Here is a 23,657-nt window from a genome sequence, read left to right on the forward strand (position 1 = left end):
CACATCCTGATGATTAGACCGCTCATCTGGGAGACCAGCTTCAAGTCCCTGCTCCCAATCAGGGTGCATGAGGTTTTGAACCTGGCTCTTCTGCATCCCATGGGAGTGCCTGAATTTAATAGCTTTTGGATAGTGTGAGAAATCCTGGACTTAGTTGTCTTTTGTGGGGGGGGCGGGGGGAGGTAGGTATGTGCAGAGCACACATTAAGCCACTTCCTTCCAACGTAAGTGTGAACAATTCTATTGCAGTCAATGGAATGGTTTGCACCTAGGGGTTAGCACCAAAAGGGATTTGGGCACCTGCCACATTAGCTAACTAGCTTCTAAAGCCAGAATATCTAAAACCCTGTTCAGCTGCTGCCTAATCCTGGAGATGCTTTCGGTCTCTCGGCACTCAAGTTTCTATTGGTAAAGGGTTAGGATTTGGGCATGTGCACTGATTCCTGAACCCAGCTCATGCTTAAGCCTCACACTAGGGGTGCCCTCATGGGTAGAGCCCTTCTGTGTTAAAAGTTATAAAGGCAAAAAAGGGCACAGGAACCTAGCTCCAGAAGGGGGTGGGGGGGGGGTCATGGCTGTGAACCATGAGCAGAGTGCAGTGCTGGACTTCAGTGCCTAGGCCCAAAGGGGTTTAGGCCTCTAACTCTTATTAAACAGAGCATTTGAGGGGCTCAGCCCTAAGACCCTTGCCTCATCCCTACTGGCTAGCTTATGTAGCACTCCTCCCCCTGCCATGGGGTGGCTTCTTAGGTCCCCGTAAGGTCCCCAGGCATTGCATAGGGAGCCTGCGTGGACCTAGGCCTTAGTAAATTTGGCACATTAGCTACAAGATCAGCAGTCACTTGCAATATTTTGGAGCCCACATGAATTTTCATGGTGAAAGCTGCATGAGGTACTCTATACTTTTACATTTCAATACATATTGCTCATAAGCCTGCCCAGCTGGAGTCTGTTCCTGATCACCCTCCCACACCTGAACCCTCTGCCCCAGGTCAGCATGCCCTCCCACACCCTAACTCCCTCCCAGAGTGTACACCCCCTGCCCCAGCCCAGTGAAAGTGGGTGGGGGAGAGCACGTCATGACAGGAGGGGAGATGGGGGGGGCCACAAGGCCTCAGAGAAGGGGCGTTTGGTTTTCATGAGACTAAAAAGTCGGCTAATGGTGTAGTACCTAATTACTCATGGTACTACACGACATGAATAAACCCAAGATCCTCACAGTTCATGGGTACAGCTGTGAGCTCTGGTATCATGATTGGCAGATTTTTTTTTCCCTACAGTGATGTGAAAAATACACAGCTTGGTTTGTTGTAACTGTTTTCAGATTTGGCTGCTCTTTTACCAGCGACACTGCAGCTGAAAGTTCCAGCCTTGCTTCAAAACCAGAATAGCGCATTACGCCCCCTTCCTTAAGCAAATTGCATCATTCTAAATTATTGCTTCCATGCCTGATATACAGATGTGGCTCACTGAGAATGAGAATTCCAGTGTGGCTTTTATAAGTGGTTATAAAAGGCTTGTGTTGTTTTGCGTTGCAAATTGAAACCTTCAGGCCGTATGGTACTTCAATGACTATGTGTCTAGTGATTTAACAGTACTTAGCACTTTCATCCCTCTATCTCAGAGCACTTCACAAAACTAAGTATTAACAAACCTACTTTTACAGATGAAGAAACTGAGGCAAAACTTTTTTTTTTTAAATTGATACTTACATGGTTGTAATCACCAGTGTCTGAGCCCCTTCATATTTTGGTTTTCTTACCTCCCCTCTGAGGTAGGGAAGTACTAATATCACTCATTTCTGTGCTTTTAGGGCTCTCAGAACACCCCTAAAGCAAGAGAAACTGATCAGTGTGTGTGTGTGTGTGTGTGTGTACGTACGTACACACACACACCTACCTACAGCTGCAGGTAGCCTGAAACAGTAACTAAGGCATGTTTGCAGTAGAGGGTTGTACCTGGAGTGAATGGACTGCCAGTTAGCATTTGAGTATAGGCTCTTCTGGGCCCTCTGCAATCATCTGTAGTTCAGCCTAGGCTCATACCACATGAGTTTATGTTTCAAAACTCTAGTGTAGACATACCCAAGAGGTAGGCAATGACATATTAATCCCAAATCAAGGCCCTGTGGAGTCCGTAATTCTATGATGACTATATGGCATGTTTTCAAGGTGTCACAGAATGTGCAGCTGTGACAGCTGGGTACCCGGTGTTTATTCTGTTTATCTGGAAGGATCTGCCATGCTCTCCCCATACTGTCTCGGGGGAAGATAGAGGGATTATCTTTGCACTTATCAGGTAGCTGGAGGCTGGAAAGGCATAGCTAGGGCTAGATCCAAAGAGGGATTTAGGTTCCTTAACCCCAAATTTAGATCCTCAAAACCCCTGCTCAGCTGCTAAATCCTGACCCCTAGCTCACAGCTAAGCCCCAACAGGATTCTCAAATGAGATTTTACCCCACTCCACCTATCACACCCAAGGAACCCAATCCGGTAGGCATGTTCTGAGCTCACCTTTTCTCTCCTTAGCTAGGTATCCCTTTGTAACCTTTACTTACTGGCTAAAGTGATCACACAGAAGAGACCAAGGTTCAAACCTTGACTCTACCCAAAACAGAGCAGGGACTTGAACCCAGGCCTATGACCCCCTGCCCTGGGTGATGGTTTTCCCTCAGTTTCTCCAGGTGAAGCTGTTCTACCTTATAAAAACAACTTGAATAATCACTGGCCCAGAAGGCAGGTGGGGAAAATGACTCTGTAGCCTGGTGGTTAGGGCACTTACCACCTTTCTCAGCATTCCCTAGTGACTACTTAGGTGTGTCAGAGGCAAGTTCTGCTAACGGAGATTCTTCTTGCACTCAAGTAGCTAAGACCCATCCCTTTTGAAGTAGGATCTGAATCATTAAGTTTATTAAATGAAATAAGCAGCCCCCTCAACACTTACAGCTAACCTTAGAACAAGGTGCTCTATGATGCATCTTGAAGGCAAAATGTATTTGGTTCACACACAAAAAAAAAAAAAAAAAAATCTTACTTTGGAAGTTAAACTAACCCTTATAAAGTGTAAGTTTCACAAGTCTCTGTTTGGTTTCATTCCAACTGACTATTATAAAAGACATTTTGCCAAAGGCTGTTAAACTTGGAAGAATTTATTTTGTGGAGGACAAATGGCAAACAGTGGAAGAACCACACACTCCTGACACCTGCTATGCAACCATCTTCTCTCCAGTCCAACCCAATCACTAGAAATCTTGGCCACTCTCTTCCTTGCAATATCAGGGCAAGTGCATAAGGCACCCCTTTACTTCCTTAGATAGGCCATCTGCATTGTGGGTAGCACCATGTAGGCTGAAGCATGACACAGGACAGCCTCCGTGGACAGGCAGGCCAGCCATTGGTGGAGCCTTGGCTCCGCCCTCACAAGTCATTGGCCAGCATAGCTGAACCAGCATTTGCGAGTGGGATGTTATTTACCACACATATAGGGCTAGTGAATGTTATTGCCCCTCCTCACTTCCAAGTAAGACAGTAACTCAAGAGCAGGTTGTAACTGTCTTGTTCCCACACGCTCCCAAGGTAGCACAAATACATAGTCTTTTGTCTGAGTCTTGTGGCAAATTCGAAATGGAGCCCTCGCAGAACTGGAGACTGAGCCAATACACCATCAGTTAAAATAGTGGTAAGAGATTCTGAAGTTAGAAGCAAAGCCCACACACCTGGAATCCATATAACCCTAGAGTATCTTTATTTGTTCTATAATTTAACAGTACACCTATAAAATAATTATAGCATTTCTTCATTTTTTTGTTTTCATTTATAAAACAAGAATTAAATACAGTTTGAACCATTACAAGCTCTACTCAGTTTTTACATACAAACAGCCCCAAGGAGGAGCTTCATGCTGCAGCATATTCATATTGCAAGTTGGTGAGAAACCCTGCTTGGGTGTAGCTTAATAAGCATTCTTGCATATTTTTTCCTTAAATAATTTGTAGAGTTTATATAATTAAGAAGGGCCCAGAGAATTTCTATCTAGTCTTAACCACAAGGGCCTGGCTTTACAATCTCTTCCTTCAAGGACACACTCATAATCCTAGAACCCTAATGGGTTGCAGGCATTTCAAACTCCCTCTCTACTGTCAAAAAGCTCCCAATAACCTAGATTCAGCAGTGCCCATTCGTATGGCTGACAGTGTAGCAGTACCAGCCTCTAAAGCAAGCCCTAGACTAGGAGTCTCCCTTGGCAGCTCTGACATTGTGTAACAAGGCAGAAAATACATGCAATGTAGCTGTAACAATGTAGGGATAACATACCTACCCGATCCCATCCTCCCCGTGCCAATCCCCATAAACCGATTGGTGAGCTCTAGCAGAGATCAGTACCAAAAGCCTCTTAAAGCAGCCTGCCTCGCATAATAGTGAACTATGCCATTGAACTCATAGCTGGCAACAGTTTGTAACACTTTTAACCCTTTGGATTGGTCATTCCTGAAGACGTTGCCAGAGAAGTGCTCCACAGGCTGATTTCACTAGCCCAGAAGTATTGCAGATGCTAAGCTATAAGACATGCAACAAGGTCACACATTAGTCTCTTGTATTAGTTTGTGTGCTCTTTGATTAACTTGCTGTGTTTAAAGAGAAGACATTACAGCCACTGGTCTTAGACATCTGAACTAGAACATACTGAATATACAAACATGCTAAAGTTTGGTGAGTGAGTAACTTACTATGGACTTTAAACTAATTGAAATATCCATCGACATCGATTCATTATACCCCATATCAAAAATGTAATGGGGCAACAGTGCTGCAGTAGTTACAACAGCTTATTCCCGCCCAATTTGTAAAGGATGGGACAGAACCCTTTCTCATTTCTGTAGCTGTGACCACATTCTACAAGCACTTGCTAGCCTACTCTTCCCTCAACGTGACAAAGGTCACTTGATTCCCATTCACTGTGTGGAAGATGCCACTCCCGACACCTGAAGAAACTGATATGTAAGGCAGCTTTTGTATTCAAAGCAACAATGACTGCAATCTGTCCTTTGTGCTGCAATGCTTTAATAACTTAAGTGAAATACTGCTCCTACAACTGTTTTAATACCCTCCCCGCAAACCCACCCCTCGCAGGAATAAATACACAGTAATAACTGGATGGGTTTCGGAACAAACTAAGGCAGAATCTACTGAAAGCCCATTCAAAACCTGTCAGTTTCAAGTCAGGTGACTGACCTAGCAATCAAGTCTATTTACTCAAAAACACTTTAATCTAATCTTCGGAATATTCTGCCACAAGAAAAATATACATGGCTAGGTCTAATAATATTTTAAACAACTTTACTATAGCTAGGTTACAAAATAAACATTGCTGTAGAGACTGTGTGTGTGATATAGTCAAATTGCAACAGCACAAGAATCCATCCTCAATCTGTTGACGGACAAGCAGTGGCTGCTGAGAGAGCTGTGGCTGGCCTAACGTTCCCTCTCCCCGTGCTTATCTCCATCTCAGACAAGGAGTGCAGAGCCATTCTGTCATCCAACGTGAGAGTTCCTGGATCAGGCTCATTGCTCCTCCCTTTCTTTTAGCACTGTACTGTATCCCAGAGCTGCACCTCACAGCCACAGGTGGCAGCACCAAGCACTTAAATATGAAGGTGAAAAGCTCCAGACTGAACACTGAGTGAGATGGAAAGGTAGCGAGACACATTTTCTTCCCACGGAAAGGACTGGAGTGTAGGGCAGAGGGTTTTTCCCACATAGTGGGAAATGCTGGATTCAGCCATCGCTCACCTAGATGATCATCAATCCCAAATTCGGAGGGGCCGGCTCCACCCTTAAAGATTCAATTGCAAGATGATTAGATCGGAAATATGCTGAGGTTTTATGGCAAGGTGCCTAACATAGCCCAGGCCAAGCTTTATTTCCAGTAGGCAAATGACAAGTGAGCCTTCCCTGCTAGAGAGATGCATCCTGAAGAAAGAAAACCAGACAATGAGTCTGCTCAGGGAAGAGGAGAGACAGCAGCAAATCCGATGGGGTGATGCCAAGCAGTAGCCAGATACTTGCTTTCACTGTTTGTCCGAGTTGCTGAGGTTCACAGACATACACCTGCACTGCTTGACTTTCTGGATTTTCTTGAGTCTGAAAGGTGGATCCAGCTCAGGGCACTCCAGCTCCACAGTGAAGGAGGTGACTTTCTGAGGCTTGCAGAAAGCACAGGACTGGAAGGATTCCTCATCCTTTTTCACATGCCGGGGGATGTAGAAGGAGTTGCACTGGCCATAGCAGAAACGGTTGATGATGGTGCGGCTTATGCAGCCCTCCTCGCTGACAGTCTGCCGCAGGGGTTGGGTTTTGCACCAGTCACTTTTAAGGTACTTCCTCTCAGTGACCACCAGGGCCTCCTGGCTGGAGGCCAGTACTTCTTTGTTCAGATGCTGCCTCCTCTCCGAGTTGTTGCTTGTGCTATCTTTGTAGGGAGATGGAATTGCTCCTGCAGGTCGGTTTTTCCTGGTATCTGTTACTTTAACCAAGGCCGCCACCAGAAAAACAGATAAGGCAAGTTTCCAGAGCATCCTGCAAGAATAATACAAGTGACGATTAGAAGACATAACACTTCAGCACAATTTGCCTTTATTTTATCAGCACAGATATTTTCCCATCACAGCAGCAGCTAGACAGTGTTCACTAAGAATTGTAGATATGGCTATTATACTCTTCATTCACCTTAGGAGAAAGGAAATGTTTTCTATTTGCCATAACTTAAGTCTGTTTCTTCTGCCCCGTTGAAGACATCCCTGCCATCATGTCTAAAATCGTCAAGTGTTGGACACAGGACATGGCAATGAAGAAATGAAGGGACCAGTAGATTATCTAGTCTGACCTCCTGCTTAACACAGGCCACAGAATTGTATCCAGTTACTCCTGTATTGAGCCCAATATACAGATTTATTTCCATTGTATTTAAGTTTAAGTCTACATAGTTTATTAATGGAGCTGGGATATTAAGATTTAAAATCTGTTTGGTTCCCTAGGAGAATGGCTAGTTTTTAGCGCTCAATGGTCACCAAGTATGCCAGCAGGATGGGTTTCTGGCCACTGGGAGACAGAGCCCGGCCAAGACTCACCTACAGTAAGAATTCACTACTTCTTCCAAACCTTCTAACTACCATTTTCTCATTGATAAATTGATCATTTGGCCACCTTATGGGTAAACTGCGCAAACCATCAGTTAACAGAAGCTAGACCTGAACTAACTTCTTCCCACCAGGAACAACTGGTCTCCCAGTTGGCTAAGTTTCAGAAGTCAAATAAGGTCTACCAATCTCCTGAAAGCCCATCTGTGCAATCCCAGTCAGATGGGAAAGGAAGAAAGTAAAATGCGACTTCACAGTATATAATCCCGTTTCAAGCTTTGGGGTTCCAATTCTAGTCTAGTTCCAAATCATAATACAGTCAGCTATCAAGCGGTGTCTACCAGAATAATCTCCTTCACATTTCTTCTGAAGTTTCTGGGGTTTTATGCATTTTGCTGTCAGAGTGAACTTATATATTCCCGAGTGGCTCCAAGCGGCCACAAAATTGAAAGACAACAAATGCACAACTATTACGAGGAAATATACAAGTACAATACATTGTTAATCTGTTGGACTCATTGCTACAAGGTCTTTTAGGTGAATAATTTAGTATGATTAAAAGAGAAGCACACATATATGGATAAGACTTTTTTTTTACAAAGAATAAGCCAGTCACTAACTGAGACATTAAGAAATTTTCCCAGTTAGCAGATTATTCCATAATTGTCCATTACAGTTTCCTGCATCTGGAACTGGCCACTGTTAGAGACAGGCCACTGGATTTCATGAACCAGTCATTTGATCCAGTCTGGCAAGACTTACGTTCCTGAAGGTCATCACTCTCTGTAGGAGGAAGTTAGGCCACCTGTACAGAATTCCCTTTGACACGTTAGGCCTAAACCTTCACAACACCCTCAAAAGTATTTCTGCTTCCCAGAGGAAATAGGAACAAGAAAATGTACGGCAATAGAGACACCAGAGTAGATTAGTATTGTGGTAAGTGACAGTTTCCTCTGATTTAGTACTGAAATGATCCAGTATGGTATAAGGAGATGCTGGGCTTTGGAGTTGGTAGAGACACGTACACATCTACCCACACCCCCCTAAATTAGCAAATAAACAAACTGGCTTGCAAAGGTATTAAGTGTCCATTGATCTCTTTGGTGCTTTAAATAAATGGCCTATTTTCAGCATGCTTAACATTCAGCACATTAATACTCAGATGAAGACTGGATAAAACTCTTGGAAAAGGTTCTGTGCAGATTCACCACCAAGACCACTGGAAGTCAACCCTGGTATCCAAGCCAAAACCTAATCAGATAGCTACAGTCCCACATTTAGTTTCAGTTTGATATAGGTATCCCACACTTCCTCAAACTGATCTCACATTATTGTGCACTTGTAGCCGCACTCCAGTAATGGGTGAAATAACGATCCCCACGTTGTTTATGAACGTGCATTCTCCACATGGCTCACGACACATACACAAAGCCTCCCAAACAATTACAACTTCACGTCTTACACAAAGAAAGAAAGAAAACAGAGCCATTCCACTTACCCTCCCATCCTCACCAAAAAATACTATGGCACTACTACATCTTGAGTGGGGAGATCCATTTTGACATACGTTACAAACTGTGCAGATCAGTGAGCTTCCACTATAAACTAGATCATTGTTAGTATCAAAATATGGAGCCAATACTATTAAGAACAATTTAACAATAAAATCAAATGGGGATTTAAAACCCCTTCGAAAAAAAGTAGTGGCATCAAGATCTCAGTGCAACTGTTCAGAGATTTTAAATACCTGATTCACCTTCTTCCTCCAGAGAGGGGTGGTGTAGAAGCCCCACCAGTTCTGAGAGTCTATGAAGAAAAAGTAATGAAATTACAGTAGCTTAACAATCACTGAAATAGCTTCTACCTAGAGAATGAGGGCGTTTGATGGAGGAAGCAGCTAGGATTTATCCAGTAAATCCATGTTTATAACTAATAAAGCATTATTACTCAAACCCACTATTGTAAGGTTATCAGAACCCAAAATCTGCAGTACATGTAACCAAGTATTTTAGTAGTCAGGTATGCACACACCAGCTATTTCTATCATTTGATCCCTATCAAACCTGGATTTTTAGATGTTCACAAAGAGTGTATTGCTCTGTCCTAAACTAGGAGGTCCAAGTGTTGTGCATCCTTTTAGATCACCACATTTCTAATCACATGGGTGCCTCTTCAGAGCTGTGCTAACCTGCAAATCGCCCCCTCTTAAACCCAGGCACTGTAAGCAGCACAAACTGTATTCAAGAAAACAAAGGTACATACAACCTGGTGACAGAAACATTCCATGCACTATATATTCCAGGTAACCGCCACAAAAAAGAAAAAAAACCTCAATGAAAGCACAGAAGCATTTTGGAGAAGCCTACACTAAAGGTGCAAAAGTAACATGGTGAATGTTAAGTTGATTTTGTTTCAGAATAGGCTGGGTCCACTGAATATAGGCAGCTGGCAATAATGGGCCAGAGCCTCAGACCCAGTTCCATTCCACCCAAGATTCACAAAGGGGATTTAATCTGGCCACAACTGGCCAGGTGAGAATTCCTCCAGCAAAAGGGAAAAATCTTAATTAGCATAAAGGCAGTGGAGCCCATCTTCACACCATTCTTACCTGCAGTATAAAAGTAGAGCAGAGGTAAGCTTCCCTAGGACAATTCTCAGAGGGCATAAAGCTGCTTAAGGACCATAGCCAGCTGTTATAAGTGAAAGCAGAAGCCCCTACAATGCTGTAATTAACATAAGAGCTGGAGCTAGGGCACCTTGACAAACAAGGAGGTGTAACTTGTTCACTGGCCCCACCCATTGCCACGTGTGTCTTGGTGCAGAAAAGAATTGCGCCCAATGTCTTTGGTTCAGCTGCATTTCTACTGCATGTGTTGAATTTGGAACTGTGAGATAGCGGACACCAGATCAACTTTGGGTTCTTAAAAACTCATGGAAACATACATAAATCAGGAGATTAAAAAAAATGTTCATAGCTACAATGATCTATGGAGTCATAATATTCCCATGAAAGATAAGCCCTGCCTTCTAACAAGCCATCAGGCCTCCATCACATGCCCTACAAAAAAAGTGAGCTGTGGAAAGACACAGTTTTGACTTCTAGTGATTTGCCTTTAAAATAAAAAAGAGCCTCCTGACTTTAAACCAGGAAACACAGCTTATAAAGTCAGGCTCCTCCTTTGCTATTCATTGTCATGGCATTTTGCAGCTGTTAAGGAGCAACTACTGCAGGAATAACACAAAGTCAGATGAGGTCTGAGGGTATAACGTGTGGGGGGAGGCCCTACCCTGCTGCCAGAAGTCACACTTATTGATTAGAGGTTAAACATCACTTAGATAAATATAATCATAATGAGTTCTCCCCCAAGGTTGGCTGCTACCATCAGCGCCCACAAGAGTCCTCACATAAGGACTATCTCTTAAGATCTAGCTCCCTTTGGTAGAAGGGTAGTCATAGAATCATAGAATGTCAGGGTTGGAAGGGACCTCAGGAGGTTGTCGTCTAGTCCAATCCTCTGTTCAAAGCAGGATCAATCCCCAACCTCTTGAATCTGTGGTGAGGAGGGAGAGAGGAGTTTAATAAGCCATATCTACTCCAGTGAGTTAGCAGGAACTAAGGGCTTGTCTACACATGCAGCGCTGCAGCTGTGCCACTGCGGCGTGTCTGAGGAAGACGCTGTATGCCGACAGGAGACAGCTCTCCCATGGACATCACAAAAACCACCTCTGGGAGAGGCAACAACTACGTCAGTGGGAGCAGCTCTCAGACCGACATAGCGCTGTCCACATCAACGTGTCACTTATGTCGCTCAGGGATGTGGGGCTTTTTTGGTTTGTTTATTTTTTGTTTGTGTTTTTTTTTTTTTTTAAAAACACCCTGAGTGAAAGTTATCCTGACAAGAGTGCTAATGCAGGCACGGCCTAAGTAGCCGCGACTTGCAGCATTCCAACACCTCCTAATAGGGTTGGATATCATCAGACCCCTCCCATTCTATTGTTAGAGGGCTAAGTGGCAGCTTGCCAGGAGAACAAGCATTTAAGCTTGTATATATTTGTAAGACGTGAACAATGCTATTAACAGACACTCAGATTCAGTGAAATTCTAGTCATTGCAGTCAATAACTGTTTTTACCAAGAGGTCACCCATTTATGCTCATCTGTCTCTCTGTAGGCTTCCTGGTCCCTTGGCACTGGATCTTCCAGACCCTTGTAAAGGTTAGTTGATAATTAAGGTTAATTTATTTGTAACTTATTGAAGTATTCAACTTAGCTCTGTAGTGAGTCAAGTACAATACATGTAGCCATCTAGGAACTTCCAGCTTACATATTATAATTAGAGCTGGTCAGAAATGTTCCAATGGAATGTTCTCCTGGCAGAACACACTGATTTGGCAATAGCAACGTGGGAACATATTGATTTCAAAATTTCATTGGAAAGATGTCTAGTTTCCTGTCAGCTCCCCCTGCTTGCTCCTCAGCAGCTCACCTGGTAAGACCCAGCTCCCCAGGCAGTGGTTTTCCAACCTTGCCAGCTCCTCATTTCCTGGAAGGGGAGTGGGCAAGCTGCCTGGCTCTCTGTCTACTAGCTGAGTAGGCATGGAACTCTTTCACAAACACCTCAGATATTTTTTTCCCCAAAACTGACTACTGAATGAAAAAAAAAAAGTCAAAATCTTCAGCGTATTTTGGGGAACAGAAAGTCCTGTTCCAGCTCAGCTCTAATTATGTTCTGTAATCTTAAGAAGCCACGTTTAAATTGCGATAACGCAGCTAAGAAGACAAATTCAATCCTTGGATGTATAGGAATGGTAACAACAAACAGAAAGAGAGAGGTGTAATTACCTGTGTGTGGGCATAATGGAATACTGTGGCCAGTTCTGGTGTCTGCACTTCAAAAAGGCTGTTGAAAAACTGGAAAGGGTTCACCAAAGAGGCACAAGAATGATTCTGGAAAACCTTTTCACAGTGAAACACTAAAAAAAGACTGATTTGTTTAGCTTATCGAAGAGGAGATATGATAAATGTCTATTCTATAAATACATACCTGAACCCTCTTCAATTTATCAACACTTTTCTTGAATTGTGGACATCAGAACTGGACACAGTATTCCAGCAGCAGTCACCCCAGTACCAAATATAGAGGTTAAGAAAAAACCCTCTATTCCTACTTGAGATTCTCCTGTTTATGCATCCCAAAATTGCACTAGATCTTTTGGCCACAGCATCACACCTAGATAATTAGTTGAACATGAGTTCTACCACAATCCCCAAATATTTTTCAGTCACTGTGTCCCAGTAGAGAGTCCCCCATTCTGTAAGCATGGCCTACATTCTTTGTTCCTAGTTTTATACATTTATATTTAGCAATATTAAAATGCACATTGTCTGCTTGTGCCCAGGTTACCAAGCAATCCAGATCACTCTGAATTAGTGACCTGCCCTTTTCATTATTTACCATCCCCTAATTTGTGTGTCATCTGCTAACTTTATCAGTGACAATTTTACATTTTCTTGCAGATCACTGATAAAAATGTTAACTAGCATATGGATAAGAACAAATCCCTGCAGGACTCCCACTGGAAACACACCAACTTGTTGATGATTCCATGTTTACAATTATAATTTGAGACCTATCAGGTGACAAGTTTTTAATCCTTTTAATGTGTACCATGCCTGTGTTATGCAAGTGGTCTGACTCGATGATCCCTTCTAGCCTTCATATCTAGAACTCGAAAGGGATATGCACATGGGGCCATAATTAAGATCAGCCATTCAACTTTAAATTTTTGGGATTTCTATTATGGAGAGGTTTACTTTTCAACCTTTGTGTTGCTTTAGGGCTAGAATGGGGAGAGAAGTTATATGAAATAGCCCTATGTATTTTAATATATATGCATGTTATTTATATAGTCAGAGCTTTAGCCTTTAATCTTTCTTCAGTATTTAAGATGAGGCAATACTTCTGTTAAAGAAAGAGACAGAAAATAAATTTGGAAATAACATGCCAAGTTCTAGCACTCAAAGTAGGTGTGTGAAGCAAAGAATTCCTATTCTTTGCCATGGAGACAAAATGCTACTTTCTTCATTTTTTTTTATTAGTTCCATTTGATTTTGGAGATTAGTTGAACTAAAGATGCCCAGTCAGGGACCTTTGTATGAAGAAAGGATCCAGTGCTACCTTCTCACTTTAAGTTCTCCTTTGGAGACTTCTGTGCTGCTGTTACTTCATAGTAGCAGCATGAAGTCATCCAAGCACTATACTGTATCCATCTTGTTGCAATGGCACTGGCCTTTATGCTAGAAGACCGTTCCAACCCTGATATTCTATGAAATGGTGGAAAGGGACCTCAGGAGGCCATCTAGTCCAACCCCCTGCTCAAAGCAGGACCAATCCCCAACTAAGTCATCCCAGCCAGGGCTTTGTCAAGCCTGACCTTAAAAACTTCAAAGGAAGGAGATTCCACCACCTCCCTAGATAATGCATTCCAGTGTTTCACCACCCTCCTAGTGAAAAAGTTTTTCCCTAATATCCAACCTACACCTCCCCCATTACTCCTTGTTCTGTCATCTGCTACCACTGAGAACAGTCTAGATCCATCCTCTTTGGACCCCCCTTTCAGTTAGTTGAAAGCAGCTATCTTTCAACTATTCAAGCCATTCTTCTCTTCCGCAGACTAAACAATCCCAGTTGACTCAGCCTCTCCTCATAAGTCATGTGTTCCAGTCCCCTAATCATTTTTCTTGCCCTCCGCTGGACATTTTCCAATTTTTCCCACATCCTTCTTGTAGTGTGGGGCCCAAAACTGGGCACAGTACTCCAGATGAGGCCTCACCAGTGTCAAATAGAGGGAAACGATCACATCCCTCGATCTGCTGGCAATGCCCCTACTTATATATCCCAAAATACCATTGGCCTTCTTGGCAACAAGGGCACACTGTTGACTCATATCCAGCTTCTCGTCCACTGTAACCCCTAGGTCCTTTTCTGCAGAACTGCTGCCTAGCCATGTAGTCCCTAGTCTGTAGCGGTGCATGGGATTCTTCCATCCTAAGTGCAGGACTCTGCACTTGTCCTTGTTGAACCTCATCAGATTTCTTTTGGCCCAATCCTCTAATTTGTCTAGGGCCCTCTGGATCCTATCCCTACTCTCCAGTGTATCTACCTCTCCTCCCAATTTAGTGTCATCTGTAAACTTGAGGATGGTGTGGATTGCACCCTCAGCCAGATCAATTTATGAAGATATTGAACAAAACCGGCCAGAGGACCGACCCTTGGGGCACTCCACTTGATACCGGCTGCCAACTACACATGGAGCCATTGATCACTACCCGTTGAGCCCGACAATCTAGCCAACTTTCTATCCACCTTGTAGTCCATTCATCCAGCCCATACTTCTTTAATTTGCTGGCAAGAATAGTGTGGGAGACCGTGTCAAAAGCTTTGCTAAAGTCAAGGAGCAACACATCCACTGCTTTCCCCTCATCCACAGAGCCAGTTCTCTCGTCATAGAAGGCAATTAGATTAGTCAGGCATGACTTGCCCTTGGTGAATCCATGCTGACTGTTCCTGATCACTTTCCTCTCCTCTAAGTGCTTCAGAATAGATTCCTTGAGGACCTGCTCCATCATTTAATGAATTCGACCACTAAAATGCCCAATCCTAGGCCCCTTGCAACTGCAGAACATATAAGAAGGGTAAACATAAAACCCAATACTTTAAATGTATTTAAAACTCTGAATAAGTGACCTGTCCTCTTTATTATTTACCACTGTTTTTGAGACATCTGCTAATTTGATTAGTAGAGCCCTGCAAACCTGAGGATATCCGCATGCGCGCGCGCACACACACACACACTACATATAAACAAGTGCAGTATTGGCCAAAATTGCACCCCCCATCCAGAGAACTGAAAAACAGGTTCTGTCTAGAGCTGGTCAGGTATTTTTCCAGCAGGACTTTTTACATCAGAAAATACTGATTTATCAAAACAAACTCTTTGCAGGAAAGGGTTGGTTGCAACTATTTTGAAAATTTTCAAGTAAAAAGCTTCGAAGTTGTCAAAAGAAAGCATTTCAACATCTCAAAATGAAAAACAACTTTGCTTTAAAATTTAAGGTATGACACTTGATCCTTTTTTCAAACAGTTTTTCACATCTGTCCTCCTCACTGTTTAGAACCATCGTTTATTGATAGTTGCTTTCCATTCAGGTCTGTCCTCAGTTGTATCTTCTAAGTTATCAATATTTACGCTGCATGAGTTGAGATTCTGCTTAAGGGTGTCTTTGATCAGTTTATTTTATTTTGAAGCGTTTGCATTTTTTGAGTTTCAGCTCGCCAGAGGGGGCTTTTTTTCCAGGCGTCTATCACCACCCATTTTGATAACATGGCCAAACAACTAACATAACTAAACCACCTGAGCGTTTGCAATGCTCTAGGAATCCCCTACTGTAAATATATGGGATTGTTGCACATGACGTAATCTCAACATTTTATTCAAAGCAAAATGACAAGTTACCATACTAAAAAAGTCAAAGTTATAAGTCAAACTTAAAATTGTAAGGCTTTTACTCTAGCCATGCATTACCTCCCTCTTGCAGTTTCTTGGTACAGCACACTCTTGAAATCTACAGTGATTGAGCTTCTGGCATAACAAGACCTAGAAAATCCATACTTTTTATCTTATGGGTGTTTAACAGCCACAGCACCTCAGAATGAGAATCTATATAAACCCATATTAAAGGTTTATAATTAAAGGTGTATTAAAGACTATATGCTATCTAGATTCCTATATTGACATCCATTGTTGAAGTATCTGGTACCTCTTAGGAGTGAGGCAGACAGTTTTCTCTTTTTCCTACTATGAGGCAGAGTTATTTAAAGTATATATAAACCTCTGATGCTGTTGCAGTATCATTGTGCAAGGATACCACAGCAGAAATAAGCTTGGGTAGTATGGCTAGCAAGCGTGATTGTATCTTGCCAGTTGGGTGAACTTTTGGATCCTATTTGCATCCTGCAAAAGCTTGTGAGTGACTGACTAAATATTTTATATAGTAGTCCTAACATATCAATGTACATACTCTAAGCAGGTATATTACTTACCAACTTTTCCTTGCTATGTAGAATAAAGACTCTGGAGTTGGAATTTAATAGTTGTCTTCCTTCTTTACATGAGTGAAAAACCCAAATTGTTTGAGAGTTACCTTGTATGGCTTCTAAAGAAGTCTGAGTGACTTAGTCTATCCATATATTAATATCTTTAAAGTCATTTTTTCTACTGTCATGTTTTTCAATTATACAAAAACAGATGTAGATCACAACATTTGGTGCTTGAGCCACGTCCTGAACAGATTATGCACGGCTATATAGGATGTCCAAATATAGATTAAAATGTAATTATATACCTAAGTACAAATATTACTTCTGTCCAAGACTATTTCAAATACCAGAAAATGCATACTCTAGTTTTACAATGGACCCGGTGAAAGGACTTGAAGCTTACAGAAAGTTTGAAACTGCAGTTTATTCATTTTTACTACCAAGATCGGTCAGTAACCAAGTGATGACTTTCTAGTGAGGTGTTTTAAAAGTGCCTGTAGCACAGCATATCCCAAATACTGGAAACTAACTTCATTTTCCCCCAGTTCACACCGATGGCAACAATCGGCCGTCCCACACCTAGGACATTGTGGCTTTGATTAATGCTCTGTTCTGTGATTCACCCTCTCTTGTTTTCTTAAGAATGTAAATATTTGTTCTTTCTGTATTTTAATAGTTTATAAACTTGGCCCCTTATTGAGTTGAAATTCAACCACAGGGGGATCAGTTGCCATGCATAAACTGGGATTATGTGTTTTATGACATTAGCTTGGCATGGCAGCCTTCCTGGCCCCCAGACCTCTGCCTAGTATTGAATTATGGTTATGTCTCTAACTGAAGCCCAGTATTATTCTATTTCTCATCTTTTGTGGGAAGGAAGACCGGAGCTATCCTTCTGAATACATACCAAACCACAGGAGCCTGGATGAGGTACTTTAAATGTGCAGTGTAGGAAGACCTGTCATTACAGTCTTTCTGCTAATTAGTTTGATTTCCTTTGTCTAGACTAACCTAATGCAACAAATTTAATTTCATTTAAAGGAGCATCATTAGCCTTCCTTTTCCTGCCAAATGAGGAGAAAAAAAAAAAAAAAGTCACTGGCCTGGAATCTGGGGGAGACTCAGCTAAAACATTTGTCCTTGAATAAGCCACTTGATCAAGACTTCTCTGCTCTAGCAGGACCAGAGCCAACAGTAATGTCAGAAAATATAATCAAATCAGATAGCACTGGTATTTGAAAGGTATTTCAGGGAAAGTTACTGAGCAGTTTACTCTCTACCATCAATCCTACAGGCAGAGTTCTTTGTAGTAATCACTTGTAAACAGCTATGTAAGTGCAATCTTCAGAGTGAAGCACAAGCATTAACTAAAGCTCACAACAATCTCAAGTTTGTTTTATCGGCCTCACTTTACAGAATATGTGATTTGCCATTGGCCTAGTAAATCTTGTGACAGAGTCAGGACTAGAAATCAAGCAACCCTGTGTCCCAATACCATGCTCAATCCCATAGAACATACTGCCTGGAAGGAGACCCGTCCCCTGTCCTTAGTTGCCTTATTTCAGGAATTTTATGCTGCATCTCAACCCTCACCGAGAAGAGTTTGGAAACCGAGTTGTCCGTCAGGGACAGTCCTTTGGAACTCTCCCTTGGCTAGGTAACAGACAATTGGGTAAAGAATCCATCAACATATTCAAAGGTCTGTTTTCTGGGCCCACTGCCATATGGCAAGTGGACAGAGGCAGATTTAACTCTGGAGAGGAAAAAGTGTATTCTCTGTGGAGGGCAGAAGTTAGCCCATGTTCATTTACAACCCCACTGTAAAATGGTAAATTCTGCATCTCCTTGTCTGTCCAGTGCATGCATCCTGCTGGCCGTGCTTAAGAAACAGAATCAGAAATAGAAAGATGATAGATCTGATCATTCTTGAGAAGCCTTACGCTACAGTATGTGAGAACAAAGATATCGAGACTCCATTTCATGCCAGCACTTGGTTTGGTCTAAGTGTATTGAGTCATCCAACTGAACTGGCCAAGCCAGCTCTCAATAATCTGATTACACAGCTAGCTAGTTAACATGTTTCATCCATGACAGGTGAATACTAGATTGAATGCTTGTGCACAAGAGGAGGAAGAGAAAGAGAGCAAGGCTCACTGGGGAGCATAAGGGGCATTCTATCCAACAAACTGAACCCTTCATTTTCTTCTACAACAAAAAAGAGTCAGACAACATCTGGGGCTTTGCAGACTATGAAGCTGTACTGGTCCTGCCACTCTATGATGATCTGAGATGAAAGTTCTTAAGCCGCAAAGGAGAGAGAGAAAAGCTCAAGAGTTTTGGAAAGTTACTCTTCAGAGCTCAGTTGATACAATTATAAAAATGTGCCACCCTATAAGCCAAACCTGTTTCCGAATGCAAACAGATGGGACCAAAAATGGCTCAGCACCACTAGTTTGGGGCAGGTGCTGGGATAGGAAGAAGGAAACAGTCACAATCGTTTGTAGTACATAAAGAGGTTATCTACAATTGAAAGGGGGGAAAAAATAGGAATTATTTCTAGACCACTGGTTTAAATTAATTTTTATTCACTCGTGAGCAGTGACACTATATGAGGGGTCACAAAGGCCTACAGTTAGTGACCTTGCTTCAGTTTCTAGTGGATAAACAGTCACATCACCACAACTGGTACTGCGCACTGAATAAGTTTGGAGAATAAATTACCATCTCACCAACGAAGGTGGTTTCTCCAGAGGTTATCTTTCACATTGGTTAGTTCGAGAAGTTGCTACCTGTGGTATCTCAATTCTGTGAATAAGAGGGACTGGACTGGGGTCCCCAAGAGTGTCAATCCAGCACCCTTCACAAGCAAAGAGGCCCTGATTTGCAGGAGTGTGAGGCACCTATGCCTCCAAAAGAAATGAATGCACAGCTGAAAGTCAGGCCTTAAATGTGCACCAAAGGGACCAGAAAAAAAAGCAGTTGGCTCTAGAGTCGGAGCTTTTAAGTGTAAAAGAGGACTCCCCTTACTTCTCTCTCCAATCTGCTTCTCAAGTTTTCCCATTAATTTGATTCGGAAGACTGAGGCAGCTTTTAACCCTGTTGGGGAGCCAGGTCCACAATTCCCTGCTCCACTTTAATGGCACACCTCAATGACCATTTGAATGCATGTGTGTCCTTCTCAATGTGGCTAACTGAAAATAGCCTCCTTTGGAATCCATCCAGGTTCATTGGTGGCACTGGTGATCTCAAAAGTTCTGAGGTGCTCTCCCCCCGCAAATCCATGTATGGGCCAAGTTCAGAAGCCAGGTTTGGATGAGCTGTCTTGGGGTAGCCAGCCCAGCCCTTTGCTCACTTTATAAATGAAAGCTACCACAAGTAGCCTCCCTGAATACTACTGTTCATAGGAGTTATCACTACACCCAGTTGTAAGTGTTCAAAGGTGATTGAGCTCCAGATCTATACCACTGTCTACAGCTGCAATGGTGCACCTAGAGTTCCGGTTGACACTTCTAGGGAGTTAGGCCACAAGAAGGTAACAGACATCTCCCCAGTGTGGTGTTACCATTTGCATTCAGGTCCTAATGTTTACACTTGACCACAGGAAAAGGACAAGTCCTTCAGAAAGGACCTTGAATGAGAGCCTGTATACAACCTGGTGATATTATCCTCTAAGAGTCCTGCAGAATCATAAACTGGCAAGCTTTTTCATCCCCCACCTTCCTGTTCTGAAGATGGGGGAAGAAAAATACCCTTATTCGTTTGTCCTCTTCCCCACCTCCCTGTTCCAACCCTCAGCTCTTGCTCTTAGCACTGACCTTCTAGAGGAAGAAATCCATTTCTGTGGTGAAGTTAAGGCTGGTTATTTGTACACATATAAAGTGTCTGATTGTCGGTAGGACACACAAGCTCAGTCTGGAGTCTAATAACACAGGTGGGCAAGGTCAGTCCAGAGAGGCCATGTGAGAAGATTCCTGCCCCCCAAACACACACATCTTTATTTAGACACTCCTTTCTGCACTTAAGGAGCTGGAGTGATGCTGAAGGGGAAAAAAAGCAATAGAGTGAAGCTTCCCTGATGTAACTCACCCCCTGACATTGGCTGGAGCTGTAGACACTAAAAAGAAAACTGCATTTATTAGAAGATGAGCTAGAGATAGGATTCCCCTAGCCCACACCTTAAATTAAAGAGCTCCAACTTCCTGGGGTGAGACAGATTTGCTCATTAAAAGCAATACTGAGGGAGGGAATAGTTTCTTTCATTTTTTCTCAGATCAAATCCTTGATACGTGATAATAAATATCCAATGCGTACAAGGATTTAGTAAGTTTCATTTGTGTGCACTGTACATATATAAATATAATTATAGGGAAAGACTCTTGGCCTTTAACAAAAACACAAACAAACCACAGTTTGTTTTACACAGCTAGGCAATAATGAGTTAAGCAGAATGCTCCACTCATCGCAGACCACAATACGAAAGGCAAGTGGACTAGAGACAGGGTTAGGAAAGTACTGAATCAACAAATTGATTTCTAAATTAATAGAGCTGGTCAGAATATTTTTAAAAATGTTCTTTTTTGCTAGCTGTGTGACTGCACTTGGTATTCTCAGAGGGTGAATGCTCACAGTGCACAGAAAGGAAGGATGATCCAGTGGTTAGGACAATAGTTTGGAACTGGAGAGAGTTGTGTTCAAGTCAGTCACATACTTCCGGTGTGACTTTGGGTCTGGTATGTAGGTGCTGCTCTGCTCAGTGCTGGAACACCTCACTGATTTAGGAGACTAAGTCCCACTGTTTTACAATGAGACTTAGGCTCTGGGGTTCCTAAACCCCTTTTGAAAATTAAACTTAGGTGTTGCAACACTGAGCGGAGCATAGCCTACATACCTTTAGAAATCTAGGCTCAAGCTTCTCAGTGCCACAGTTCCCTACTGACAAAATAAGGATAATAGCACTTCCCTACCTAACGGAGGTGTTGTGATGACATATACATTAAAGGTTGTGAGGTCCTCAGATATTACAATAATGGGAACTCTATACATTCGTAAAATAGAGAGATCACCAAGACAATTGGCATCCTTCTTGGAAGCCCAAGCACAGCGGCCAAAAACTGAATGAGTAAATGGCTCAGCCATTATCCTTTGGAAATGGTCCTCCTGGGGCAGGTTTGAGAGTACTGTACATTGGTGAAGCAGTCTGGGAGAGTTCACAATGCTGCTATCTATACTGAACCTGTTCTTTGGATAAACTGTCCACTGGCCTCCCAAATTGTCAAGGCAGCACTACTCATGAACGCCACATTAAAACGCGCAGGGCCAAAGCCTGGTCCAATCAAAGTCAATTTTGTCATTGAGTTTAGTGGGGCAAGAATTTGACCCACAGAGAGCTAATAAGGAGGGAAACTCTGAATTGGTGATAATTTGAAATTTAAGAAATACTGGTTCCCCCCCCCAAGAAGAAAATATTCCTCAATCAAGTACTGCCATTGCTTTGGGTACACTGAGAGGGGCTGTTCACTGTAAAGCTTGCAAGTGAGTATGTCAGCATATATGCAGCTCTTATATTATCCCATCTTGTTCTTAAATTTCCCCATGTTTGAATTACGTTAAAAGCACGGTTCATGGTATCTTTTTCCTGGCTATTGAGAGATTGATAGGAGTATACTGTACCTCTGAAATACCATGACTTTTCTAGGGGAACTAACAGCTTAAATCATTGATTTGATCCTTTGATATAACTCTACTTCACACTAGATCTCAAGACTAGTATATGAAGTTTGTGGCTGAAAGAATGGAAGTTTATGATTGTGATGGAGTCGGTGCTTTTATTTTATAATATCCCACCCTGGACCTTTTAATTATTTAATTCACACACACACAAATAAAATATAGCATAGCTAGCTAGATTCAGGTTCATAGATTAGGTACAACATGTAAAATATTTTTTGGAAAATCTGTACATGTCTTTAAAAAAAAAAAGTCATTCCTTCCTTCCTATTTGTTCAAACATCTCTCGTATTTTTCTCATTGCCGACAGTATTTAAAAACACAAACTCAGTCACTTCTGAATAACTGTTTCACTTATTTGTTAATGTGAAGTAGGAAATTAACCAAAATGAATTCATTCATCAGTCCTTGCTCTGTGGTTAAGTTTTTACATGGCAAGCTCTAGCACTGTTCTCATGCTACTTCATGCTGCAGGGACTGTGCCAACGGCTACAGCTATCATACCACAAAACTGCAGTGAATAGTATGTGTGATCTAGCGCTGGCCTCATCTAATTCTTTAGTTTACACACTTGGTTAACATGATATAGGTTGGCTGTGTGGATATTTTCTAAACCACTGTTGAAGGGCACATGCTATTTACATAGCACTGCTATTATTGTATAAATTATGTAAATGTGAAGCTAACATTTAAATTAACAAGTATATTGAAAGATTAAATAATTTATATAGGTTCTTTGAAATTGTTACCTCACATACAACTGATTAAGTTAGACAAGTCACTTGTGCACTGTAAATCACTCGGTCACATATGGTAGACAACTTGATATCTAACATTTACTGTCAAACAAACAATCTCAGTGAAAACAATAAAATATAGAACCCCCGTCTCTCACACCTGAGCAACTCAGCATGGAATAACTTGATGCTGCTGGATGGATTTCTGTTTTTTACCCATTCGAAGTTATGACCTCAAAGAATGAGAGATTAGACTTCACTCTTCTTTCACTGTCTAGTCAAGTCAATTACAAATGGTCAGTTATAACTGTACATGCTGCAAGATGTCTCTCATGCATGTCAATGTCATCACCAAGCTCACAAATTTCATGGCAGATCAGATTAACGTAAATGAAAGAGTTTGCTTCAAAAAAAGACAGTGTCGACTGAATCACGCCTTTGCTTTTTACAACATATAAAGGAAAGATGTACAGCCTTCAGTTCTAAATGCCAAGATAATCTCTGTTATAGTTGTATATTCTATCAAAAACATAATAATTAAGGTTGCATATTATCTTACATTGTACAAACAGGAGAAACAGTGTATCACCATGTAATAAGATGCCAACTGCCAGATACTCAGGAGAGCTCAGCTTCCATTTAGACAGCAATATAAGGACCAGATTTTTAGAAGTCCTGAGCACCCAGTAGTTCCCACTTATGGCTAGAATTTCAGAAGAGCTCAGCACCAAATATGCTGAGATCTGTTGAAAACCTGGCCCTAAATTGTAATGCATGTACAAAAGAGGGAAGAGTTAAGATGAATAGATTTTTAAGTCCAGAAGGATCAGGATGATCACCCAGTCTGACCTTCACAGTCATAACCTATACAACCTTAATTTCATTTTCCGACTGTTGAGTTTCTCACTTTGCAACTTTCTGGGTTTCTGTATGGAATTTCCTAGGGTTTTTTCCCCTT

General features: G+C 42.0%; 1 protein-coding gene across 15 annotated transcripts in view; it reads right to left on the reverse strand.

Moving 5' to 3' along the window:
• Positions 1-3,721: 3,721 nt before the first annotated feature.
• Positions 3,722-23,657, reverse strand: part of GREM2 (gremlin 2, DAN family BMP antagonist) — a 49,383-nt gene continuing 29,447 nt past the window's right edge. For 8 of the 15 annotated variants that reach the window (XM_043543320.1, XM_027820473.3, XM_043543318.1 and 5 more), the window contains one exon: positions 3,722-6,575. In XM_043543320.1, the coding sequence (XP_043399255.1) occupies positions 6,068-6,575 (508 nt within the window). In that variant the 3' untranslated portion in view covers positions 3,722-6,067. Of the gene's footprint in view, positions 6,576-8,882; positions 8,942-23,657 lie in introns of all 15 variants that reach the window. The other 7 variants (XM_027820469.3, XM_043543324.1, XM_043543322.1 and 4 more) reach the window with 1 other exon arrangement.

Source organism: Chelonia mydas, chromosome 3, assembly GCF_015237465.2.
Source record: "Chelonia mydas isolate rCheMyd1 chromosome 3, rCheMyd1.pri.v2, whole genome shotgun sequence".
NCBI lineage: Eukaryota > Metazoa > Chordata > Testudines > Cheloniidae > Chelonia > Chelonia mydas.